The sequence below is a fragment of the Eurosta solidaginis genome, chromosome 5, assembly GCF_040869045.1.
Source record: "Eurosta solidaginis isolate ZX-2024a chromosome 5, ASM4086904v1, whole genome shotgun sequence".
In the NCBI taxonomy this organism is placed as follows: Eukaryota; Metazoa; Arthropoda; class Insecta; order Diptera; family Tephritidae; genus Eurosta; species Eurosta solidaginis.
The window spans coordinates 141,962,113-141,988,004 of record NC_090323.1 but is presented as its reverse complement, the minus strand read 5'-3'; the positions used below and the strand labels follow the sequence as shown (position 1 = coordinate 141,988,004).

Genomic DNA, 25,892 nt, shown 5'->3' with positions numbered 1-25,892 from the left:
GACCAAAAAGAGGAATCAAGTACCTTATTGAAATATTCATCTGAAAGGGATATTTTAAATGAGGAGATGTCTCTCTCATATTTAAAGTTAAATTTATACACATTGATGTTACTAGTGGGTGCAAAACCAAGTTTAGAGCAAACGTAATGAGCAATGTCATTTTCAGTAAGCGAGGCGTGTAATCGGGACACAAATACAGCCCTACGAGGTGGCACGGCAGTCACCTGCAAAGGAGTAGCGGATAGCGCACCAGAGAGCTGGGAAGGTGCGGCCGTTATAGCGTTGGTTTACGAGCCCGTACTATTTTTTTCAGGTACACTTGTATCGCTAGGAACAACCCCAGTATCGGTAACTCTTATTGTTGGAGCTAAAGATACCGGTGGAGGTGTAGGATAAATTGGCGAGTCCAGCGAAATCAACATTGGTGACGTAGAACAAACAGCCGCAAAGGTACCACTATTAGTTCGCGCATCGTTTAATTTGCCAGAAATCGTCTCACTGGAAGTCTCGACACAACCTTGTGGAGATTCCTGAGCTGCATTGTTCATAACGTCTTTGGTAAGCCTGTTCGTATCAGTCAACGCGGTTGAAGGGACATTCGTAGGAGGACAGCTTTGCCCCTGACTCGAAGACAAGTTGGAGTCATTGTTGGGCATACATTTCTTACGTTTTGGGGATTCAGATATCACTTTCAATTTTTTAAAGTGAGCCTCCATCGTTTTGAATCTTTCGTTAAGGTCACGAAACCCAATAAAAATGTTGTTGAACTCTTTCTGAGTTTGCCTCATAAAAGCTCGCCTGTCATTTTCTACGGAACGACAATCATGAAATGTCCAGTTCAGTCCAATTTTGCTGGATATTAGGTCAACCACCCGACCACCTATGTGAGAGAAACCAGCACAGATAACATGAGCCATATTATCATAGAGCCAACAACAAACATAAGTATCACCACGGGAAATTTTCTTTTGATTGGTGCACTTCTTGATACAGCAATCCAACATAATTGCAAAGTTAAACAAACCCAAAATAAAATAAGTATAGGATAAATTGAACAGCTGTTCAAAAATTATGGGTGAGAGTTATTTTGGAGCACTGGATGCAAATCGCAAGACAGCGTATAGCTAGCAGCGAACACAACACAAAGCAAAAAGGGCACACAATGACTTTCTACCCTACAAGAAACGCTGATAGTTTTACTAATCCACTCACACTTGTAATTGACAATGCTGATCCTGCGATGATGTAAACATTGATACTCAAATTTATGTATGTTCCTTTGTTCGCTCACGTATGTCCGCATGTTCCCAACGACAGCCTATAATCATGAAAAAGGACTCAAACTGGGAAAGCTTCGGACACCTGGTACAGAACAAAAGAACATACAGCAGATACCATTATGCATGTGAGACAGATACATAATTCTCAAAGGAATTTTATGTATGCGAGAACAGTTTATCCGATTTAATCATGTTGTCACTACTGACTGTCATATGACAATCAAATGATTATCACGGTTGTTTTGTTATTTTTTAAATTCCGCCATTTTCAACCGACGAAAACCATATAAAAAATAAGTTTAAAAAATGAAAAGAGAGCATTTCAAAGCTCCATGCTAAAAGAAAAAAAATCGAAAATAATATTAAAAAATACCAAAAGCTGTTGGAATGTATGGGGCGCACTCAAAAAATTGATACGCGAAAAATAATAGTGGTTAGTGGTGATTCATTTTTAAATGTGTTTCCGCATGAGGAAAGCGCTCTTCTGTTGTTTTGTTATTTTCTGAATTTAAATTGAACATTCTGAACTCGAATTCTTATAAAACTATTTATTTTAAACAAATAAAAAACACGTATGATTTTATCACGTACAAAATTAAAAACGTAATGAAATAAAGTAAATAAAAAGCAAAAATCATTGTTTCATTTTTGGCGGAATATAACAATGGTCATTTATGATAGTATAACAGTCAAACCTGATATCTACAGTAAACTATCATTTATGACACTTTTTGATAGTTAGAGTGTCAGCACTGATCCAGGAAAAGGAATGAGAGTGAGCAGTACGGCTATATACTTAATCAGTAGGCCATGTTGGTGTATAAGAAGGAGACAAAAACTCACACGTACACAGTTGTTTACATCACATTTGCGCAAGTCCCCTTAAGTTCGTGATAGAAAGTTTGTTGACATTGCTGACGATCAGATGATAGTCATATGATAGTCAGTATTCTTGTAGGGTAATAGCAGCTACCAACAAAAAGGTATGCAGTTATCACAAATTTTTGTGAAAATCTATGATATATGAACACACAGACTGAATGTTTAAATTGCACAAAAAGCCACTATGTATATTGCACTGTGTAAAGATTTAATACCAAAATAAACTTATAAACTGTTTTCTATTATATGAATAAATATTTATAAAAGATAAAACTTGTTAACAAAGTAAAAAGAATAACAATTCGAAGAGCGATCAAAAACACGTCTGCGCACGGCAAGGTTACCAGATTATTTTACACGCATAAAGTGCCGTCGAGTTCTTCACCCTCTCCTCTACGTTGAGCTTCCACGACAGCTTACTGTCTAGGATGATTCATAGATATTTTGTGCAAGATAGGGTCACCCTCCTAAATTAGGCCTGGTCTAATTTGGGACCTTGAATCTCTTTGTAAACAAGACCATATCCGTCTTCTCCGCGTTGGCTGTCTACCCGACATTAGATGCCCAGGTATAAATATCCCGAAACCCCCGATCCATTAAAGAGCTAATCGTTGGAAGGCACTTTCCCGCCCTGCGGCGTGCCCCTGTCCACTGATTTCGTGGCCTCATACAATCCCCATTGCGAGGTAATCTTCCTGCAATTTTAACATGCAGCCGATCCATCTGGTTCAGGCTGGATGTACTTAAATGTAATTAAGACCATCCATGATCGCCCATCTAGAAACTTTGTTGAAAGCCCCGGCAGTGTCTAAGAAGACTCCTAGAGCATATTTTATTATATTCCGGGGCTTTCTCTATGCTTATTACCATCCTATGCAATGCAGTGTCTATCGACTTGCCTTTGGTGTACGCATGTTTTCATCCACGTTCTTCATCCACGTTGGACTTTATGTACACATCTATCATACTCTCAAAGGTTTTGAGCAGAAATGATGTTAAGCTAATGGGAATGGGAATCATTCTAGACAGTAAGGAATCATCCTAGACGAAATCTTTGACGGCACTTTATGCATGTAAAAGAATGCTGGGATGTAAGTCTGGTTTATCTCCCGCTCCCCCTCATTGGATATTTACAGCGATTGTAAAGCGTCTTCTAGACAATGGAGTCATTGTTTGGTGGACAGTCACACAGAAAAAGAACCTTCCTCAAAAATTAGAGGGGGTATACAAGCTATCAATGCTTAGCACTGCGGGAGCACAGAAAACAACCACGACGGCTGCACTGTATACCATTATGCACATTCCACCTGTAGACCTGGTGGCAAAGAACATAGCGTTAACAGCGGAAACGAGGCGCAGTGCTTTAGGGCAACTTGAGCGCAGTCCATACGGTCATAGGAGGATAGCGTCATCAATTTCAGGATGAAAAGACTACATGAGGCAGGGACTACCTGTGCTTCGAAGGGGCTCGCAAGGGTGTCCAAATAGCAGACGAGATTATACACGTTTACACCGATGGTTCCAAAGTAGTGGAAAGAGTATATCCTACGAGCTGCTAGATTACTGTAGTATTTTTCAGGCGGAAGTAGTAGAAACACTGGAATAAAATAGCTTAAACTGCAGCCGCCCTTGAAAAAATAGGGAGAAGCATACACCTATATTGGCTTCCAGGGCATATGGGCACAGATGGGGAAAAAGCGGATGAACTAACTGAGCTTGCTTCTAAGACGTCCCAATTAGATCGGGGGGGGGGGGGGGGGGGGGATTAATAGAAGGCGAGAGGTACACATGATTGAGCAAGCGGCAAAGGCGCGGGTTCAAACACGGGGATGTAAAGCGTCAAAGAAAATGTGTAGGTCTTGCAACCGTAGACTAAAAAAGTTGCTTTTATCATTAAAAAGATAGGACTGGAGACTCATGACGGGTATTCTGAATGGATACTGTTTTCTGGCGTCACATGACTTTAAATTAGGCTTGGTCAGTGATAGCAGATGTAGGAAGTGCGGGTAGGAGGAGGAAACGATCGAGCACGTTTTGTGCTCGTTCCCTGCTCATTCCAGGCTAAGACTCCAGCTATTAGGAGTGATACAGCAGTCAGATCTAGAAGCAACAAGTGATGTCACTATCCTAGACAGATTCCAGTATTTGCCAAGAGGACAGAGTTATTTTATAACATAGGTCCTGGCTTTTGATAGGGTTTTTTAGTTTGGTCGTTGAACAAACTTCTGGTAACACTACGGGCCTAATCAGTCTATGTGAGTCCAACCCAACCCGCACTACGTTTTACGATCCGTGATCGAAACTCATTTTTAAAATCATGATAGCTCTGAAATGTGTGTCGGATTAATGACATATGTGAACTAGCGACAAATAATATTCCTCAGATCCATAACTTATTGTGGCGAATATTAGCATCACTATGCTGTTACTAAATAATCACAACAACAAAACCAGCAAAGGGTAAAAATTCAGAGCTTTGTCAATGGAATACGGGATGTTAAAACGAAGCGATCGACATACGCAAATGCGAAACCCACATTCGCAGAAACGGTATTACATGCATTGACTCAGGAAACTGCCTCCCTAAGTAAACCAGCATACAAGGCTCATCGTCTGGAAGTAGGAAGGCCAGACTGGGTAGACATAGTTATGGATGCACTAAATGGACCGCAACAGAAACATGCCGGAGTTATCAAATTGTTCAAATGCGGAAACCCGGGTCACATTGTTCGTCATTGCAGCAGCGGTCCTAGAATTACAACTTGGCTGGTCGTAAACTCACGACTGAAGGAGATAAGGGAATTTCAGAACCCACTCAAACGTTAAACTAAAGCGAGCCAGCCGTAAGGGGCGAGGACTGGCTACCGCAATTGAATGCCCCATAATCTCTGTTTCACAAATCGGAAGAAGGTCGAGCAATGTTACTGTCGGAGGACATGTGGATGGAAAGGAACGTTTACTGAATTCTACGGGCGCAACTCATTCCATCATTCGATCTGATTTAGTCAACAAGAAGGTGAGACCATTGCTTGGAGCAAGATTACGTACAGCCACTGGCGAGGACACCCAGGTAATTGGAGAAGTAGCATGTGAAGTCGCAATTGGGAACGTCACGGTACTACACAATTTTATAGTGGCAGAGATTGTTGACGAAATCATAACTGGAGTAGACTTTGTAATCGACCAAGGCATCAAGATCGACATGTAAAGCAAGACGATGCGATATAAGAATATGGAGGTGCCACTTAATTTCTGCTACGAGAAAGGCTATAGCAGTAAACGAGTAATGGTTGTGAAAATCAGCAAATACCACCAAAATCGGAGGCAGTAATCTGGGCAAAGGTTGATGGCGATTGTGGGACAAACAAATTGCGGGTTGTGGAGGCAGCAAACAAATCAACAACGAATGAACTTGTAGGAAAACCCCTGGTTATGACTAAACAACAAAGACGTATTCCGGTAAGAGTACTCAATGAGTTCAAATCACCACTCAAACTTACCATAGGAGCTATATTGGGAAGATGAGAGGCTGAAGTAGTTATTAATTGTGAACGGGTCCAGGAAAACGTTACAACTAGCAAGACTGATCTTTCAAATGATATCGCCGTATGGACGGAGGGGCTAGAGATTATCTAGAATAGAGGGGCTATCAGAGTAAGGCAAAGCAACTGCTCCTAAAGTACGCAAACATATTTGACCAAGATGGTTCCAAACCAGGCCGCACCAACGTTGTGAACCACAAATTGACCCAGGAGATGCGAGGCCGATCCGTCAAGCTCCTCGTAGTGTTCCACTGGCGAAGCGGGAAGTTGTGAATCAAATACAAGAAATGAGCGACAGCGGTGTCAGCGAACCATCAGCTAAACCAATGAAGCTCACCGGTGGTGCTTGTGAAGAAGAAGGATGGAAAAATGAGGTTTTGCATGGACTACCGCAAGTTGAACGACGTCATGAAAAAGGATAGCTACCCATTGCCAGGAATTGACCACACTCTGGACTCGCTATCTGGTACGAAATTGTTTTCCACACTGGACCTGAAAAGCTGCTACTGGCAAGTGGAGGTGAAGGAGGAAGACAGGGAGAAAACAGCCTTCAGTGTCAGAGATGGTCTTTGGCAATTTACAGTGATGCCTTTTGGACTTTGTAATGCAGCAGCTACTGGTATACCTGGACGACGTCATCGTATTGGGAAAGAACTTTGATGAACATTTAGCAACTTGGAGGAAGTTTTCCAAAGAATAGCTGCTGCTGGTCTGAAACTTAGTCCCAAAAAGTGTTCACTGTTTAAAAAGGAAGTAAGTTATTTGGGTCACAAGGTAACGACAGAGGCCATCTGCACTGCGAATGAAAAGATATAAATTGTAAAGGATTGGCCAAGACCACAGAACCTGCATGAATTAAGAAGTTTCCTTGGGCTGTGCACATATTACCGCCGATTTGTACCAACCATTGCCAGCATAGCCCATAGCCTTCATGAGCTTACAAGAAAAAATAAAGCTTTAGAGTGGAAGAAAGAGCAAGAAGTGGCTTGCCAAACATTCAAAGAAAGTTTGTGCAATGCCCCAATGTTGGCTTATCCGATTTCAGGAGCAACGTTTATTATATATACAGATGCGAGTGGATATGCTATAGGAGGCGTTTTATCACAACTGGTCGATGGACAGGAGAAGGTAGTTGCGTATTACAGCCGATCAATTGGGAAACCAGAGAGGAACTATTGCGTTACACGGAGGGAGCTGTTGGCATTGGCAGAGTGCATTCGACATTTTTACAAGTACCTCTACGGTCAGCGATTCCGCGTCAGGACAGATCACGCAGCGTTGAAATGGCTCTTGCACTTCCGTAATCTAAAAGGACAATTGGCACGGTGGATCGAGCGACTATAAAGCTATGACTCCCATTGAGCGTCGTAAAGGTATTACCCATGGGAATGCCGCTGCAATGTCAAGAAGACCATGTAATTTGGAATGCAAACACTGTTCGAAAACTGACGCTAAGGAAGCCATCATAGATGTACGCCTTATGACTAAACGTGTTCGGATGAATTGGACATGGAACAACTAAGGAAGTGTCAGGTAGAAGATACAGATCTGTCACATGTTATGCAAGGACTCGAACGAAACAAGAGACCAAATAAAGAGATGTCAGCAGAGAGTCCTATTTCGAAGTCATATTGGGCCCAGTGGAACAATTTACAATTGACATCCGGTTACCTGCATCGAGAGAGTGCGGAGTCAATGTAAGAAGAAACTGATTGTTGTTCCCAGGTTCCTGACGTTCTCAGCGAGCTACAGAATGGCTCAAGTGGAGGTCATCTTGGAATTACGAAGACGCTCGAGAAAATTAAGCCGGGATTCTATTTAGTTGGTTGCGGTCAGTCGGTCACTGAGTGGATTGCCAACTGTGAGGTTTGCAGCAGAGCGAAAGGGCCCAAAACCCGAATTTATGGCCAGATGAATCGATATAACTCAGGTGCACCATTTGAAAGGATCGCTATGGATGTCGCAGGTTCATTTACTGGTGGTTATGGATTATTTCAGCAAATGGCCAGAGGTATACCCAATCCCAAATCAAGAAGCGGACACAGTATCAGAAGTGTTTACAAACAATTGGGTTGCGATGTATGGTGTAACAATGGAGTTAATTTCTGACCAAGGCAGGAATTTTGAATCAGCTGTCTTCCAAGAAATGTGTAAAATATTGGGCACTCGAAAAACACGGACAACTGCATTGCATCCCCAGTCCGATGGTATGGTCACATGATTCAATAGAATCTTGGAGGAGCACTTAAGGAAAGTAGTAGACAGGTTCCATAAAGAGTGGGATATACACATATTATTATTCTTGATGGCTTACCGATCGGCAGTGCACGAGACAACGGGCCAAACTCCCACAAAGGTAATTTTTGGCAATGGCCTTCGACTGCCAGCTGATTCGAAGTTTGGGATAAATGCCGATGCGGAGAGAAATGCAAGAATACCACTGGTCTCTTGGAGAAAGAGATGAGGGAAATACTTGATCTTGTGAGACAACGAACCAAGATTATGAGCGACAAGATGAAAGTCAGATATGATAAAGCAATTAATTCGGGAGGTTTTCGGGGAGGAGATTTTGTGCTGTTATGTATAAGGATTGTCCCCGAAGTTTCAGTGTAACTGGGAAGACCCATAAAAAGTTGTAAAAAGGATCAACGATGTAGTTTACCGCATACAAACCATTCGCAAACCACGAAAAAAATTAAAGCGGTTCATTTGGAAAGGCTGGCAGCGTTTAGATCGGAAAATTTGTCTGATCGGGAAAATCAGACTTAAGTGGAAGGCAGTGTGAATATTAGCATCACTATGCTGTTAGTAAATAATCACAACCGCAAGCAGCCACACTTATGTACATGTACACATTAAAGTAAGCAGCTACGCTTATGTACAAGGCAACAAACAATATTCCACACACATAACCAGCAGCTCGAAGTGGAGAGATATGTCACACACACACATGTATTCATCAGCTAAGAGCAGAAGCTGTAACTCACATATACACACTCATATAGCTAAATAAACAAGTATGCGATACAACTGTTCCATGTTCGTGAAAAGTCTAGACCTTAGGAGAAATATGCGAACGAGGAAACAGAGAGTATAAAACAGCGCAAGCTGGGGAATAACTAATCAGTTTTATTTAAACACGCTATTAGTTGTGAAATGAAGTATAATTGTGAGGTTCTACTCCCAAAGTAGTCTAATAGAGATCACTTTGCAATACTGAATATTGGAGTTATTTATTCGACAGTTCAGCGATTCGAAGGTTAGCAGAAGGTGTTTAACTATCAGGAATTTCCCAAAATTCGTTGCATTATTTAATTTTTGGAAATAGTGTGACAGTTGAACAGATACCGTTTTAGTGAAATCAGTCACTGATCGTAAACGCAATACGGGCTCAGATTTTTTCTTTCAGTGTAGGGATTTTAAAAGCAGATGGAGAATGCAAAATGTAACCAACACTTGGTAAATTACTTACCGCCGTGGGGGTAAGGTTCACATCGCTTTAAGTTTTTCTATGAGTAAATGCATTGTATTTAGCACTTTATTTTCCTACAACACACAAGGCTTGCGAAGCTTTATGTTTTCTCTCCACTCTATTCGCCTTACACCAACACATCTATTTTGACAATATGAACACAGGTATGTTGTTGCTGTATAGATCAGAATATCATATCGTGAACCGTGTGATGCGAGAAGCATACTCCTTTCAACGAAATGTGTTTTATTTTAGTCTTCTGCTGGGTATAAATTTTTTATCTTCTGAACTCATGCTTTCCATGTTTTAATTTCTTTTGTTTCCAATGGACAGGAGAATCGATGAAAGACAAAGAAAACGAGTCAAAAGTGGTAAACGAAAAGGATGTGACAGAGGTTTGTCCCACATGGATTAATATAAACCTCATAAATTAAACTTTTAGGGCCGTTTTCACTTTCTCCACTTATTTTAAATTTTATATGTAAGATAGCAATCTAACAGATAGCTTCATTTGAAATTATCGTTATTGCCAACATAGGATGACCAACCTCCGGTTAAATCGATAATTATGAATATTTCGTAGAACAAATCTCAAAAATCTGCTGCGAATACACGAAAACTAGCCAAGCAGATACCTTTGCACACACTTTTTCCTTGGACTTAACGGATACGCGAAGCTTCAGTTAGCATGGAGAAAACGAAAATTTCGATAACTTATAGATAAGCGACTAACAGAAAATGGTGAAAACGGCCCTTAATGTATCATTAACTGCATGAATATTGATGAAATGTTTGTCTTATTAATTTACTTGCTATTACATAATAACATTTATTCCCATACCCTTATTTTTCCCCTCCACGACAACAACAATGGACCCAACCCCCATTACTAATAATTCAATAAATTAAAATGAGGAGAAGGGGATAGAATCTAATAAGGAACACGAAAACGTGAATGAAGTAACGACACACGAAGCAGACCAAACACAGCAAACGGTTGAAACAAAAGGTAAATTTTAGAGGCCGTATGCAAATCTAAAGTAAACGCCAAAAAATATTTTAAGCTATAATTGATACACAATGCACAAACAATATTTAATTTTATGATTTTTTTAATAATTTTGGGAAAAAATTAAACAACGTGACATCAGGCAATTGTTAAAAACTTTACAACAACTAAGGCATGACGTAGCTGAATGCGTTTGTAACCATTTCAACTATCGTAGGAGTGCGGGTTCGACTCCCACTCCCGGGAGAAAAGGCTTTGAAGAGATTTACAAGGTATAATCGAAACAGCTGTCGCCTTGTCCGTCCTCATGTCGCGTTGTTTAAATTTTTCCCAAAATTATTAAATAAATTATAAAATTAAAAATTGCTTGAAATAAATGTTTTCATACATTTAAAGCGATACGGGTAATCCCCGGTTAACTCATTATAAATATTTAATTTTATTTGGCTTTAATGAAAGTTTAAGGCCCAGTTTTTCAGTGCGATTTTAAAATTTAGTTTACGTTGACTTAAATTTAACATTTCCTCTTTGGCCGATAAGATAAAATTTTACTGCTAATCTCAGTTCAAGCGTTCAAAGTGGGAAGGTTAATCTCTAGTCAACTTCAACTATAGTTTAAACTTGCACCGGAAAACGGGTATATTTTTGTTAATTCGTTTGTTGTTCGAAGTCACTTTTTTAAAACAATGCAAAATCAATTATTTCTTGAACTTGTTTCTGAAAATTTTGCATACTGAAAGAGAAAACTTGACAGACGAAATATTTTTAGGCATTTCTTGAGTGCCTTTTTTTATGAATTTTTGTATTTTCTTTAGAGCTGTGTACGGATCCAATTTTTCCACAAACCGTAAGTTATTTTCGGATTCAGTAAACATAAATAGTGCCAAAACGCAATCTAGATGAAATCATAGATCGGAAATGAATTTCGACTGCTTACTTTATATACAGCCTTGCCACTTAGGTTGCTTAAGTATCGGAAGGCGAAGTTATGGTTGAACAACGGAAAGACGAAACTTGAACTAAGCGCTGGTTCGAAAGGAGAGGTTAAATGATTTCAATATCAAAATTGGCCATTCAGGGCCAACTGCAGATAAAAAAGCAAAATAATATTAAACCTGTACTTTGCATTGATATTTAAATGCGAAAAAGGCCAATTTTTTCAGTGGGTAGTTTAGAGTACAGTTAAAGTTTAATTATAGTTTAACCCTGTCACTTTGGCCTCTTAAACTAAGGTGAGCAAGACAAGGTTTAACTCATGATCCAATAACAACCATGGTTAAACTTTAGTAAACTTCAACTGTAGTGTAAACTACTACTGAGAAACTGGGCATTACTATTTACTATAAAGTGGTACCACATACACCGTTTGAACTTTTGTGAAGCTTTTCAGCTACGTCCGATCAGACAAATCTCTCGATTCAACCGCTGCTAGCCTCTCCAAATGAACCACCCTTCTTTTTCGTGGTTTCCTAATAGTTTCGATGCGGTAGACGACATCACTGATCCGCTTCACAACTTTGTACGGGCCTTCTCTGCTACACTGAATTTTGACGGAACACCTTTCCGCCGGTGAGGGTTGTATAACACTACTAGATCTCCCTCCAGGAAACCTTTCGAGTTGTTGTTCTTGTCGTACCTGTTTTTCATCTTACTACTTATCCTGGTTCGTTCCCCCACACCCTGTTGTTCGTAGAGCTTGGGCTTGACGGATTGGCTTTGAATAATCAGTATCGTTTTGACGTTTCACAGCAGTAGTGCGCCCTGTCTTGAAACCACCACTGCATTCTTTCTGGGGAATTCTTTGCTTCATTTTAGCACGTCCGTTTGGGTTAGTCAATGCCATTCTTCCCGCAAGTACATTCGGATTTGATTTGTGTGTTCCACCAATCGTTGCCCTGTCTAACGCCTTTGACTTTTGTGATCTTTGTTGAATCTTCTCCACCAACACCCGCTTACTACTGAACCCCTTCTCAAAGCTGAAGTTAAGTGGTGCATCCTTGTTCTTATATCGCATAATTCTTCTCTGCATATCGATCCTGATGTCATGGTCAACTAAGAAGTCCACTCCCAATATGACTTCATCAATAATTTCTGCCACAACGAATTTGTGTAGAACCGATACCTTCCCAATTACGTCCTCACATGCCACTTTTACCTGTACTTGGTTGTACACGCCAGTGACCGTACACAATCTTGCTCCATGTAATAGCTGTACTCTCCTGTTGACCAAATCAGATCGGATTAAGGAATGAGATGCGCCACTTTTTTTCGCTTCCCAAAGCCTTCGGTTCTATGTACCGGAGCGACTCGGGATTTTTCCCGACCAAGGACAGCCATTTCAGTGTAACCCCATTTAATTTGTTGCGTCCCTCCCGCAAATTGTCATCCTCCCAGCAGCTCATTGCAGCGGGACTGCTCCATATTCTCTTGCTCCGGGAAGGTTTCGAACCCAATCCGCGTCCGTCTCTTAACCCCGGTTCTGAGAAATGGTTTTGCTACACCTGCCGGAAAAGAATCTTTTTAGGACGGTCATACTCTTGTCAGTGTGTCTCGTGTAAGGGATGGTTGCATCGGACAGGTTGTTCTGGGCTAGATCCCAAAACCACGTAACTTCTATAAATCTTTTGTGGCTCCTTTCTGTTCACGCCCTCGGACGTCCCGTAGTCTGCGCCTTAGCGCTCCCCCCCCCCCCCCCACGCTACCTTCCAGCAGCCCCGTTGCTCAGCAAGCCACAACAAGTACCCGATGCTGCTCGCGCCCCACGGCGCCACCAACTCACACGGCTGCTCCTACTCATACCTAAAATCTCCGTAGTAGAGCCGGTAGCAATGCCGAGCATCAGCCCCTGCCGCCGTCTTCTCCACCCCTATTTTCCGGCAGCAATTGTGTAGGTCAGGGAAACAGACTCTTAGTCCCTACCTCCCTTTGCACCGTTCGCCAGCACAGAATATATATGTTTGCGACATCCGCCCAATGCAGCTCCTGCCATGGACGGTGCCACTTTGCTAGATGTTCTGGTCTCCGCGACGGCAACCCCCCGACGGGTTTCATTGCGCCATGTTGCCAGGCCGCATACCCAAATACACCGGGTACCCCAATGCTTACCCAAGGACGTCCAGTCCCAGGGCGACAACAGCAGTCTCGTCCTGGCCTTCCACAACACAGGCGTAGTCACCCGACACTTACTCCCAGAGTGACGACGTCTCCCCCTATGCACTTCAGAATTCTGCAGTTAAACTGTAATGGATTAACTGGGAAGATCACGGAGATAGTCGATTTCATGAAGCGGCACAACATCAGCATTGCTGCGATTCAAGAGACTAAACTCACAGCAAGATCTGCATTGCAGACCTGTTCTGGGTATAATGTCCACAGAAAAGATCGCGATATTTCAATCGCCGGATATTTCAATCGTGAGCGCAGAACTCGTAAACTGCGTCAACTGGCAGCCGATGGTAACATTGGCATCCAACCACCTGCCTATACTTATTTCGCTCGAGCGCTCCGTCGACTTCATCGTCACAGAAAAACGCACTTTCATTAACTTTAAAAAAGGAAAGTGGGACGAATACAAATCCTTTACAGACAACCTCTTTGATGCCCTCCCTATCCCGACTGATTCCCGCCAAGGCGAGTTTGCTTTCCGCAATGTCTTTGAATCCGCCTCGGCACGTTTCATTCCCGCCGGGAGAATTCCCGAAATTCGGCCCCACTTCCCGGCGGAGGCCGCAAATTTAGCGAGAGAGCGTGACCTTATAAGACAGCTCGACCTAGGCGACCCCCAAATAAGGGATATAAACCAACGCATCAGATTGCTTGTGGATGAACACAGCGGGCGAAATGGGAGGAGCACCTAAGCGGTTGTAACCTCTCTGCCGGTGTAGGTAAAGTTTGGTCCACCGTAAAGTCCCTATCGAATCCGTCTAAGCACAGTGACAAAGTGCTGTCGGATGTGAAAAATTGCGCGAGCGATTTTTGCCGACAATATGTATGCATTCTACGGTTGACAACGGCGGGCCAACAGATGCGCACACAAACATAAATACAGCGCGTCCCGAATTACCATCACCGCCAAAGAGGTTGAGGATGCCATAGTTCATGCTAAACCATCTAAAGTAGTGGGCCTAGACGGCATAGTCATGCCGATGCTTAAAAGCCTAGGCAAAGAGGGATTTACTGATCTATCACATGTCTTCAACCTGACCCTTTCCACCTTTGTCATACCCAAAAAATGGAAAATGGTCAAGGAGCTCGCGCTACTAAAACCTGGGAAACCAGCTAACATGGAGAGTCATATCGCCCGATATCTCTCCTATCGCCAGTAGCCAAAACGCTTGCAGCCATTTTGCTCCCCTACTTCAAAGCAAATTTGCAGCTAGCCTCCCATTAGCACCCAGATAAATTGCGGTTTAAATCAAACCCCCCACCATAGAACAGTACTCGTTGCGCTAGACCTATCAAAAGCTTTTGATACGGTCAACCATGGCACGTTACTGCAAGACCTGGAAGGGTCTACCCTTCCGCCATGTCTTAAAAGGTGGACCGCAAATTATCTGGGTGGTTGACAGGCATCGGTGCAATATAGAAATGAAACATCAAAACCAAGAAGAATTAAACAGGGGGTGCGACAGAGTGGTGTCCTATCCCCACTTTTGTTTAATTTCTACATATCTAAGCTACCTTCGCCACCAGAAGGAGTTACTATCGTTTCCTACGCCGATGGCTGCACAATAATGGCCACAGGCCCAGGCCCAAAGATCGATGAACTTTGCAACACAATAAACGGCTACCTCCCTGATCTCTCCAGTTTTTTCACTTCGTGAAACCTGACATTATCACCGACTAAATCCTCCGCGACCTTATTTACAACATGGACGTCCCAAATGTCGACCATTTTGAACATCCACGTCGATGGCACTACACTACCGACTGTCCTACACCCCAAAATCTTGGGTGTGACGTTTGTACAGGATCTAAATTTTGGTGAGCATGCAGCCGCAATTGTACCGAAAATCCAGAGCCGTAATAAAATCCTCAAATCCCTTGCTGGCAGTACTTGGGGAAAAGACAAAGAAACGCTCATTACCACATACAAAGCAATTGGACAGCCGTTTGCATGCTACGCGTCCCCTATATGGTCGCCAAGCCTAAAAATTACCCACTGGAATAAGCTACAGGCCTGCCAAAATACTGCTCTCAGAACCGCCGCGGGCTGTCTTCCTATGTCCCCAGAACACCATCTACATAATGAGGCGAGAATACTCCCCATCAGGGAGAGAAATACTCCCCAGGGAAACGCGAGTCACTCTTGCTCAACTTCGTTCTGGATACTGTAACAGGTTAAACTCTTACATATCCAGAATCAACCCAGACATACCAAATGTATGCCCCGCTTGCAATGTGTCCCCATATGACACCAACCATCTCTTTAATTGTAATGTGGAACCAACGCCTCTAACACCCCTTTCATTATGGTCCACCCCTGTTGAAACATCAAGTTTCCTTGGACTCCCGTTAGAGGATATTGATGACAATTTGTGATCGGTCGCAACTATTAGGTGGGGCGAAGCATTGCTATAACAACAACAATATGCGCCCCTAACTACAGTCAGTAAACGCTCCTTGCTATCCACATATCCTCTTACGGTAAGACTGCTCGTTTTACTTCGAATTTTTGTACTTAAGACCAGCCATGCTGTTGGAATCACTAGTGTCAAGACAATGCCGCGTAATGTGACCTGGCTTCCCGCATTTGAAGCATTTGATTACTCAGTCACTCCGCTTTTGCGATCATTTCAGTACCTCCAATATTGTGCCCACCCAGTCTGGCCTTTCTACTTCCACACGGCGTGCTTTGAAAGCTGGCTTACACAGAAGCGATGCTATTTCTTGAATGAGTGCATGTGATACCAAATGCGAATGTAGGTTTTCGGTTTGCGTATGTCGCTCGCTTCGTGTCGACATCCCGAATTCCATTTGTGAAAGTTTGAATTTTAACTCTCTCAGTGTATTCCACAGGTGCGTCCGCAATGCAAAGTGGGCAAATCTTTCAATGTCCACCGCGAACTTTTGCCATGTCTCACCAGCCCTCTGGGAGCGGCTCAGTAACTCCATTTGGTATATCTGTCTCCTATGCTCGGTTCCGTATCGTCTTTATACTGCGGCCATGGATGCTTCATAATTGTTTCGTTCACCCTCTGTAATGGTCTGTAAGATTTCAGCTGCAGGCCCTTTCAATGCCACGAACAGTGCAGCAACTTGTATCTTCCGCATTCCAGTTGTTCACGGCTGCGTTTTTTTCAAACTGAGGCTTAAATACCTGGAAAGGAACATAGCCGTCATAGGATGGAGTTTTTACCTTCGGATCAGGGCCGTAGAGAGGAAATCCGGGCCCGGGACCAAACAATTTACGGGCCCCCTATAAAAAATCCACTAATACATTTCATTAAATTAAAGACGTCTCATTCATGAATCATTACACTGCGTTACAAAAACAAGCTTTAGTTCTGTCCTATGAACCAAATATACTTTTTCGGAAAGGGGAGAAAAATAAAAATACACGTGTATCGGCGATTTTCATGTGCACGTCAGAATTGTTTTATGTATAAAGTATAAAGCTCGTAGTGTCCGTCTGTCCGCCATAAACAGTTTAGTGTTAGAAAGTTACTATTGATAAACTACAAATATATGGGAGTATGATGGGTCGAAAAACAATTTTTTTTTCGGAACGCTTTAGTAGTTTAAATATTTGGAGTCCCTTCAAGTTATGACGGAAAAAGTGAATTTTTTTTTTAAATTTGACGTGATACAGACATTTCCGCGAGTCTGTCTGCAAAAATTCAGCTCGATTGGATCACGGCAAAACGGTTAAAAGTCGATCCAAAGTCTTTCACACAGGCGGACAGACGGACACTACGAGCTTTATACTTTATACATAAAAAAATTTTGACGTGTACATGAAAATCGCCGATACATGTATTTTTATTTTTTCTCCGCTTTCCGAAAAATATATTTGCTTCATAGGACAGAATGTGTGTGTGTTATTGATGAATTACATCAAACAAATTTTTGCCACATCAACTAAATGATTTTTGGACTAAGAGCTGACAATCAAATTAACACAATATTTACTACTTATACTATTTTATTGTAACGTAGAAACAAAATTCTCTTTTAACAGCCACATATTGCTTCAAATAATCATTTCTAGTTATTTGGTAACACGTTAATACATTTCTGATAAATTTAATGATGATTATAAATTTTAATTATTCAATATAGAAAGTTCGGATATCAAAGAGTGGCTTTACTTGCTTTTTTCGCTGCAAAACTTTAATAATAATGTCAAAATTTAACTGTCTTGCCAAAACAGATTCAACAAAAAGCGTGGCAAGTCCTAAAACTCGCTCTTTAAATGAACACGATCTATGAAAGTTACGTAAAGATACGTAAAGCAACACAAATTTTGGGGAAAATTGTATACAGATTTTGAACATATGTAGATGGCATTTAGCAATTCCAATGGTGACAGACCTTTATCAAAATTTGCTTCGTAAATGTGTTTCAAGTGAATTATTTCGCATTCTAAGCTTTGAGAAATGTCCGACTTGTATTTTTCGACAAATTTTCCTGCGCTCGCCCGAACCGTAGTTTCATCCATGTCTTCAAATTCCCACAAAAAAGACAACGTATCGCTCAAATTTCTCATAACTGCAAATCGTTCAGTAATGCCAGTGATTACCGAATCAACGACCACCAGGAATGTATTGGTTTTAAAATCAGACTCTGAATCATCCGTAATCACCTCTTTTAAATTATCTTCAGAACGTCTTTTGGGTTTCTCTTTCGAATGTCCGGAAACTTTGGCGAGATGTTCAATTGAATAGCAACTGTTTTGCATTCGTTTCCCATTGGCTCCTGATCAACTTCAAATCAGCTATTAAGGCCTCTAGATGTCGGACCTCAACATCTATGGTGGCGTCTCTAGCTTGGAGGACCACGTTTCTTTCATTAATGGTAGTCAGTATTTTGAACCAAAGTGAGCAAGATACATTCGAACTTGTTGATGTACTTGAGAATGCCGGTAACGCCTCCGTATGCTTGCGCAGTCAAATTTGGCTTTTGGCTGAAAGACTATGAAGAGATCTCGGTACATTTTTTTTGAGGATGTCCCATCGTTGTGGAGTGCTGCTGAAAATAGTAAATCATTTTTGTACAACTCCGAAGAAAGTAATTACAGCTGTGCAACATTCTGCAGCATCAACACCACATAAATTGAGACTGTGGGTTGCACAAGGCGAGTAATCAGCATTCGAGTTTTTGTCGAGAATGTGACGTTGTGCTCCGTTGTATGCTCCCTTCATATTGGCGCTGTAATCTTACCCTTGTGCACGACAATCTTCAATCAAGTATGGCAAATTAGATCAGCGATTTTCTGACCAGTTTTTTGGTTACAATTCACGAAAGCCAAAAACCGTTCTTGAATTGTAAAATTTGTTTATTTCGAATTGAAATGGAGTTAGCGCAAAATAAACGTAGTCAACTTGATTGGCATCAGGCATAGCAGCAACAACAAAAGCAAGTATTTTGCTTGGCTTGGCTTTCTTGCCTTGATCTAATATAGTTTCCCTCACTTACTTACTTACTTACTTAATTGGCGCTTAACTGTCTAAACGGTTATGGCCGTCCAACAAGGCGCGCCAGTCGCTCCTTCGCTCCGCCAACCGGCGCCAATTGGTCACACCAAGGGAGTTTAAATCGTTTTCCACCTGGTCCTTCCAACGGAAGTTTCCCTCACGTGCTTTGCACAAATTTCTATAAATTCGTTCTGAATGTCTAGGGAAAGATAGTGAACTTGTAAACGTTTGCGCTGCTGTTGTGAAATCCTAACTTTCTCCAAATGATCTCTAAGTATCGGATCATATTGGCTTATGAGATCTTAGATGCCCAAAAAATGTGCATCGTTTCGTTCACCAAGATATATACTTTGGCCTTTGAAAACTAAGCCTCTTTCACCCAAAAATAAAATAGTGTCCAAAATTCTATATAAAATTTCTTTCCACTTTTGAGTTTCAGTGACTAGCTGTTCATTGATAAGTGTATCAATTGTAGCCTGCTTTTGAATTAGATTTTGTAAAATGTGATCTTGAGTATTTTCGTGTGATGTCAGTTTATCGTATAGCTTCTTCCATACCTGGAATCTCGAATATCCGCAGAACAAATTTTAGGTCGATTTAAAGTATTGGTGCTTAACAGACGAAATGGTAGACAATAAAAAGCATTGTTACTGGCACTGCACACTAACGAGTCACGCTCTACTTTCTCTCCATTTGGCAAGATTCTGTTTAACAACGAGGTAGGAAATGCCTCGTCATGACAATCACGTGGAAAAATAGCAGGACACTTTTGATGACCTCGACGAATTATTTCGTTGACTTCTTCAGATCGCACAAACTCATTATTCACGGTACCGTTATCGAAGTCGTTTAATTAATCTGGACTTTGATACAGATTTGGTGGTATTGTTGGACGACTTTCTGAAGATGAACCGTCATCAGTGTCACCACGAAAACCTTACGATTTCGGATTCATGTAACCATACATTTTTGTTTGATGTTTTTATTGTCTCCTCAGGCCCAGGCAAAAAATCATTATCAATATTCGTTGCTTTTGAAATTCGTCTTAAAATTTGCACATGGAACAACTAAAGACCCTCCTGAATTAAGAAAATGTCTTAGTACCTCTAAATCGCGGGTCCCCTGAGAAAAACATTTTTGTTTGATGTTTTTATTGTCTCCTCAGGCCCAGGCAAAAAATCATTATCAATATTCGTTGCTTTCGAAATTCGGCTTAAAATTTGGCACATGGAACAACTAAAGACTCTCCTGAATTTAAAGAAATGTCTTACTACCTCTAAATAGCGGGTCACCTGAGAAAAACATTTTTGTTTGATGTTTTTATTGTCTCCTCAGGCCCAGGCAAAAAATCATTATCAATATTCGTTGCTTTTGAAATTGGGCTTAAAATTTGGCACATGGAACAACTAAAAACTCTCCTGAATTAAAAAAAATGTCTTAGTACCTCTAAATAACGGGCCCCATGAGAAACCCCGGGCCCGGGGGAATCCCTCCATCCCCCCCCCCCCCCCCCCTCTCTCTCGTTGGGCCTACTTCGGATTACTCGCTGAAATAGCCGGACGATTAAGTTACAACTCCTGGATACGACCTCACCCATCAATTTTGTCCTTGCGTTGTAAAATTTTTGCATCCTGCTCTTCTAGTTTCACAAAGAGATGCGATGATACCTGTTCCGAAATTTATGCCGACATTTCAAATATACGTGCATCTTGCGGTTCCAGTTGAGATGCCATATATGTCGTCTGTTCTTGCAATTGTGTTCCAATTTTAGATGTTATTTCTGCGACGTCTCTGAGAAACGTGTCTCCTGGGATTTTAGTTGGGATGCCATATATGTCTTCTGTTCTTCCGTTTGTGCAGATATTGCAGCCAATATCATACTCAAGTCTGTATTCGACATTGTCTGCGGTGTTTCGTTTTTATCCTCCATTTTTGTTGTTGTCTCGTCGCTATCAAGATGAAAGCCATACTCTACATACACTAATTCCTTCCGACTCCATAACGCCTCGTAGCCGTGCTTGAAGTTCGGACTTATTTCCGGTTGTATTCAATCCACGGTTCTTCAACTCCTTTTTCAGCTGCTGGATCTTCAAACCACTTAACATGCCATGTCCTTGTTGTTTTCTGGAATTTATTCAACAATTCCACCTCTGACACCAATTGTAACGAATTTTGGGAAATTCCTGATATTTTTCACCTTCTGCTAACGTTCGAATCGCTGAACTGTCGAATAAATAACTCCAATATTCAGTATTGCTAAATAGTCTTTATTTAGACTACTTTGGGAGTAGTACTTCACAATACAATTATACTTCACTAATAGCGTGTTTAAATCAAACCGACTACCGATTCCTCAGCTTGCGCTGCTTTTATACTCTCGGTTACCTCGTTCGCCCATTTCTCCTAAGGTCTAAAGTCTAGATGTTTCACAAACATGCCTTCTAGAACAGTTGTATATCATACTTGGTTATATAGCTATATATATGTATATGTGTAGTTTATGTTTTTTTTTAGCCATATGCGTGTGTATGTGCGAGTAAAAACTTCTATTCTTAGCGGCCGGTTACATATATGTATGTACATATGTGAAATAATCTCTGCTTCAAGCTGCTGGTTATGTGTGTGGAATATTATCCGTTGCCTTGTACATAAGCGTAGCTGCTTGCTTTAATGTGTACATGTACATAAGAGTGGCGAGTTCCTTTTTTGTTTTGTGATTATTTACAAACATCATAGTGATGCTAATATTCGCCACAATATGTAAATAATGCAATATACCATTCGTCTACAAAAATCTTTGAAAAACACTATTGAGCAGATGTTTAAGTAATCGAATAGGGATTGAACAGGTGATCGAGATACTATTGTGAAGGTTTTTTTTCTTTCAAACATTCGCCACTTGTATGAATTCACAATGCCTGTAATATTGTAATGATTGAACAAATAGATCGATGAAGGCATTGTAAAGGTTTACCTATAACTGAAATCTTATGCGTTTTGAGATTTAATTTTTATACCATAAAACTTGCAAGATTTTACGTTAGGTCCTTTCAAATGCCCAAATTTCGAATAAAACTCTAAGAGGAGATTGCTTATTCAATTGTATTTCAAACGGGATGTGTTACTGATTTGTTATTTCTTATTAGCCAAAAATCGCGGTGGCAAGTCGCCAACACTGGCCGTGTATGTAAGCAGCCGGAATTCACCCACGAACTAAGCTTTCCTTTACACTGTATATTATAGTCATTGCGAATTCATATTGTAACGAATTCTAAGAATTTCTGATTATTATGCGCCTTCTGTTAACGTTCGAATCTCTCAACTGTCGAATAAATAACTCAAATATTCAGTATAATAAAATATTATTTATTTAGACTACTTTGGGAGTAATATCTCAATTATCGCGTACTTCACTAAATTATGTTTAAATCAAACTGATTCATTGTCGCTTGCACCGCGCTGCAAGTTCACCTATTCTCCTAAGGTCCAGACTTTTCATGAGCATTCCTTCCGCAACAGTTGTATCTCATACTTGGTTATTTAGCTATAGATGTGCATGTATATCTGTAATTTGTGTTTTTCTTCTAGCTATATGCGGGTGTATGTGTGAGTAACAACTTCTGCTCCTAGCTGATGACTACATATGTGTATGTGAAATAATCTCTTTGTTTCAAGCTGCCGGTTATGTGTGCGAAATATCTTCGTCGTCTACATAGAAATGTATGTTGCTGTTTTTATTTACTAACAGCATAGTGATGCTGTATTCGCCACAACGCCCTCCACCTAACTCTGATCGTCCCGATCCGACAAATTTTCCGACCTAAACTTTGCCAGCCTTTCCAAATGAACCACTTTCATTTTGTTTCGTTGATCCGTTTTACAACTTTGTATGGGCCTTCCCAGTTACACTGAAATTCCTGGGACAAACATTTCTTTCGCTGTGAGTTGTATAACAGCACCAAATCTCCTTCCATAAAACTTTCCGAATTAATTGCTTTATCGTATCTGGCTTTCATCTTGTCACTCATAATATTTGTTCGTTGCCTTACAAGATCGTGTAACTCTCTCAGCTCTTCTTCCAAGACACCAGTGATTTTCTTGACATTTCTCTCCGCATCGGCATCTATCCCAAACTTCAAATCAGCTGGCAGTGAAGGTCATTGTCAAAAATTGCCTTTGCGGGAGTGTGGCCCGTTGTCTCATGCACTGCCGATCGGTAAGCCATCAAGAATAATGATATGTGTGAATCCCACTCCTTATGGTACTTGTCTACTACTTTCCTTAAAAGCTCCTCAGAGGTTCTATTTAAACGTTCCACCATACCAACAGACTGGGGATGCAATGCAGTTGTCCGTGTTTTCTAATGCCCAACTTCTTTCACATTTCTTGGAACACAGCTGATTCAAAATTCCTGCCTTGGTCAGAATGTAACTCCATTGTTACACCATACTTTGCAACCCAATCGTTTGTAACCTCTTCTGCTACTGTTTCCGCTTCTTGGTTTAGGATTGGGTATACCTCTGGCCATTTACTGGAATAATCCATAACCACCAGTCCGTATTTGTTTCCGCGGTTGCTAGTAGGAAATGGAGCTGCGACATCCATGGCGATCCCTTCAAATGGTGCACCTGAAATATACTGCTTCATCTGGCCATGACTTCGTATTTTGGGCCCTTCCGCCCTGTTGCAAAACTCTCAGTTGGCAATCCACTCGGTGACCGACTGACGGCAACCAACCCAATATAATCTCTGCTTAATTTTCTCGAGCATCTTCGTAATTCCAAGATTACCTCCACTTGGACCGTTATGTAGTTGACTGAGAACGTCGGGAATCCTTTTCCTGGGAATAACTATCAGTTTCCTCTTACTTTGACCATCCTCACTCTCCCATACTCGATGCAAGCAACCGGATATCAACTTTAAACTGTTCCACTGTGCCCAATATGACTTCGCAATGGGACTCTCTGCTGACATCTCTCTATTTGGTCTTTCGTTTCTTTCTAGCCCTTGCATAACTTGTGACAGATCTGTCTGTATCTTGTAGCTGACAATTCCTTAGTTGTTCCTTGTCCCATTCATCCGTAAACGTTATAGTTATTAGCCGGACATCTATAATGTCTTATTTTGCCTCGGCCTTTGAACAGTGCTTGCATTCCAAACTACATGGTCTTCGTGACATTGCATCGGCATTCCCATGGGTACTACCTTTCCGATGCTCAATGGAAAAGTCATAGCTTTGTAGCCGCTCGATCCACCGTGTCAATTGTCCTTCCGAATTACGGAACTGCAGAAGCTATTTCAACGCTGCGTGATCTGTCCTGACGCGGATTCGCTGGCCGTAGATGTATTTCTTCCATTCAAAATCTTCTGAGTTCATACAGGTTATCTGGTCGTGGCCAATCTTTTACATCTTCTATGTTTTCGTTCGCAATGCGAATGCCCACCGTCGTTACTTTATGGCTCAAATAACTTATTTCCTTTTTAAACAGTGAACACTTTTTGGGACTAAGTTTCAGACCAGCAGCAGCTATTTGCAAAACTTCCTTCAAGTTCTTAAGATGTTCATCAAAGTTCTTTCCCAATACGATGACGTCGTCCAGGTACACCAAGTATGTTTACCAATGTAGTCCTTTCAAAACCTGATCAATGAGTCTCTGAAAAGTAGCTGGGGAATTACAAAGTCCAAAAGGCATTACTGTAAATTGCCAAAGACCATATCCGACACTGAAGGCTGTTTTCTCCTTGTCTTCCTCCTTCACCTTCACTTGCCAGTAGCCGCTTTTCTGATCCAGTGATCCATTTCGTACCAGATAGCGAGTCGGCAGTTCTTGGCAATGGGTAGCTATCCTTTTTCATGACGTCTTTCAACTTGCGGTAGTCCACGCAAAATCTCATTTTTCCATCCTTCTTTACAAGTACCACCTGTGAGCTCCAAGGACAGCTGATGGTTCGATGACGCCGCTGTCGGTCATTCCTTGCATGATTTCACTCACAACTTCCCGCTTCGCCAGTGGCACACTATGAGGAGCTCGATGGATCGGCCTCGCATCTCCAGTGTCATGTTGTGGTTTTACAACGTTGGTGCGGCCTGGCTTGGAACTATTTTGGTCAAATATATTTGGGTACTTTAGGAGCAGTTGTTTGCCTTACTCTGATAGTCCTCCTCTAGCCCCTCCGTCCATGCCGTGATATCATTTGAAAGATCAGTCTTGCTAGTTGTAACGTTTTCCTGGACCTGTACACAATTAGTAACTACTTCAGCTTCTTGGCATCTTCCCAATATAGCTCCTTTGGTAAGTTTGAGTGGTGATTTGAACTCATTGAGTACTCTTACCGGAATACGTGTTTAGCATAGCCTGGGATTTTAACTACATGTACATTCGGTGTTGATTTGTTTGCTGCCTCGACAACGCAAAGTTTGTTTGTCCCACAGTCTCCATAACGCTTTGGCCAGATTACTTCCTCCGATTTGGGTGGTATTTGCTGATTCTCCTCCACCAGAACTCGTTTACTACTGTAGCCTTTCTAGCAGCCGAAATTAAGTGGCACATCCATGTTCTTATATAGCATCGTCTTGCTTTGCATGTCGATCTTGATGACTTGGACGATTAAGAAGTCCACTCCAATTATGATTTCATCAACAATACAACCTCTGCCACTATAAAATTGTGTAGTACCGTGACGTTCCAATTACGACTTTACATGCTAATTCTCCAATTACGTGGGTGTTCTCTCCAGTGGCTCTACGTAATCTTGCTCTTGGTAAGACTATTGTTACCTTCTTGTTGACTAAATCCACTCGAATTATGGAATGAGATGCGCCCGTGTCTACAGTCAGTAAACGTTCCTTTCCATCCACATGTCCTCTGACAATAAGTTTGCTCGACCTTCTTCGAATTTGCGATATAGGGATTGTGGGGTATTCAATTGCGGGAGCCAGCTGTCGCCCCCTGCGGCTGACACGCTTTAGTTTAACGCTTGAGTGGACTTGGGGATTTGCTCATCTCCTTCAGCTGTGTTTATGACCACCCACGCTGTTGGAACTACGTATTACGGTTGGTGCTGCAATAA

General features: G+C 41.5%; 1 protein-coding gene across 6 annotated transcripts in view; it reads left to right on the top strand.

Moving 5' to 3' along the window:
- Sh3beta (SH3 domain binding glutamate rich protein Sh3beta) overlaps positions 1 to 25,892 on the top strand; it is a 168,018-nt gene that overhangs the window by 106,852 nt on the left and 35,274 nt on the right. For 2 of the 6 annotated variants that reach the window (XR_010953669.1, XM_067788912.1), the window contains exons 4-5: positions 9,510 to 9,571; positions 10,095 to 10,185. The exons of 1 other annotated variant lie outside the window; for it this stretch is intronic. Coding sequence is in view for 4 of the 5 variants with exons in the window: in XM_067788912.1 (XP_067645013.1) it covers positions 9,510 to 9,571; positions 10,095 to 10,185 (153 nt within the window). In the remaining variant the exon portion in view is untranslated. The remainder of the gene's footprint in view (positions 1 to 9,509; positions 9,572 to 10,094; positions 10,186 to 25,892) is intronic. 3 more of the 6 variants (XM_067788913.1, XM_067788915.1, XM_067788914.1) reach the window with 3 other exon arrangements.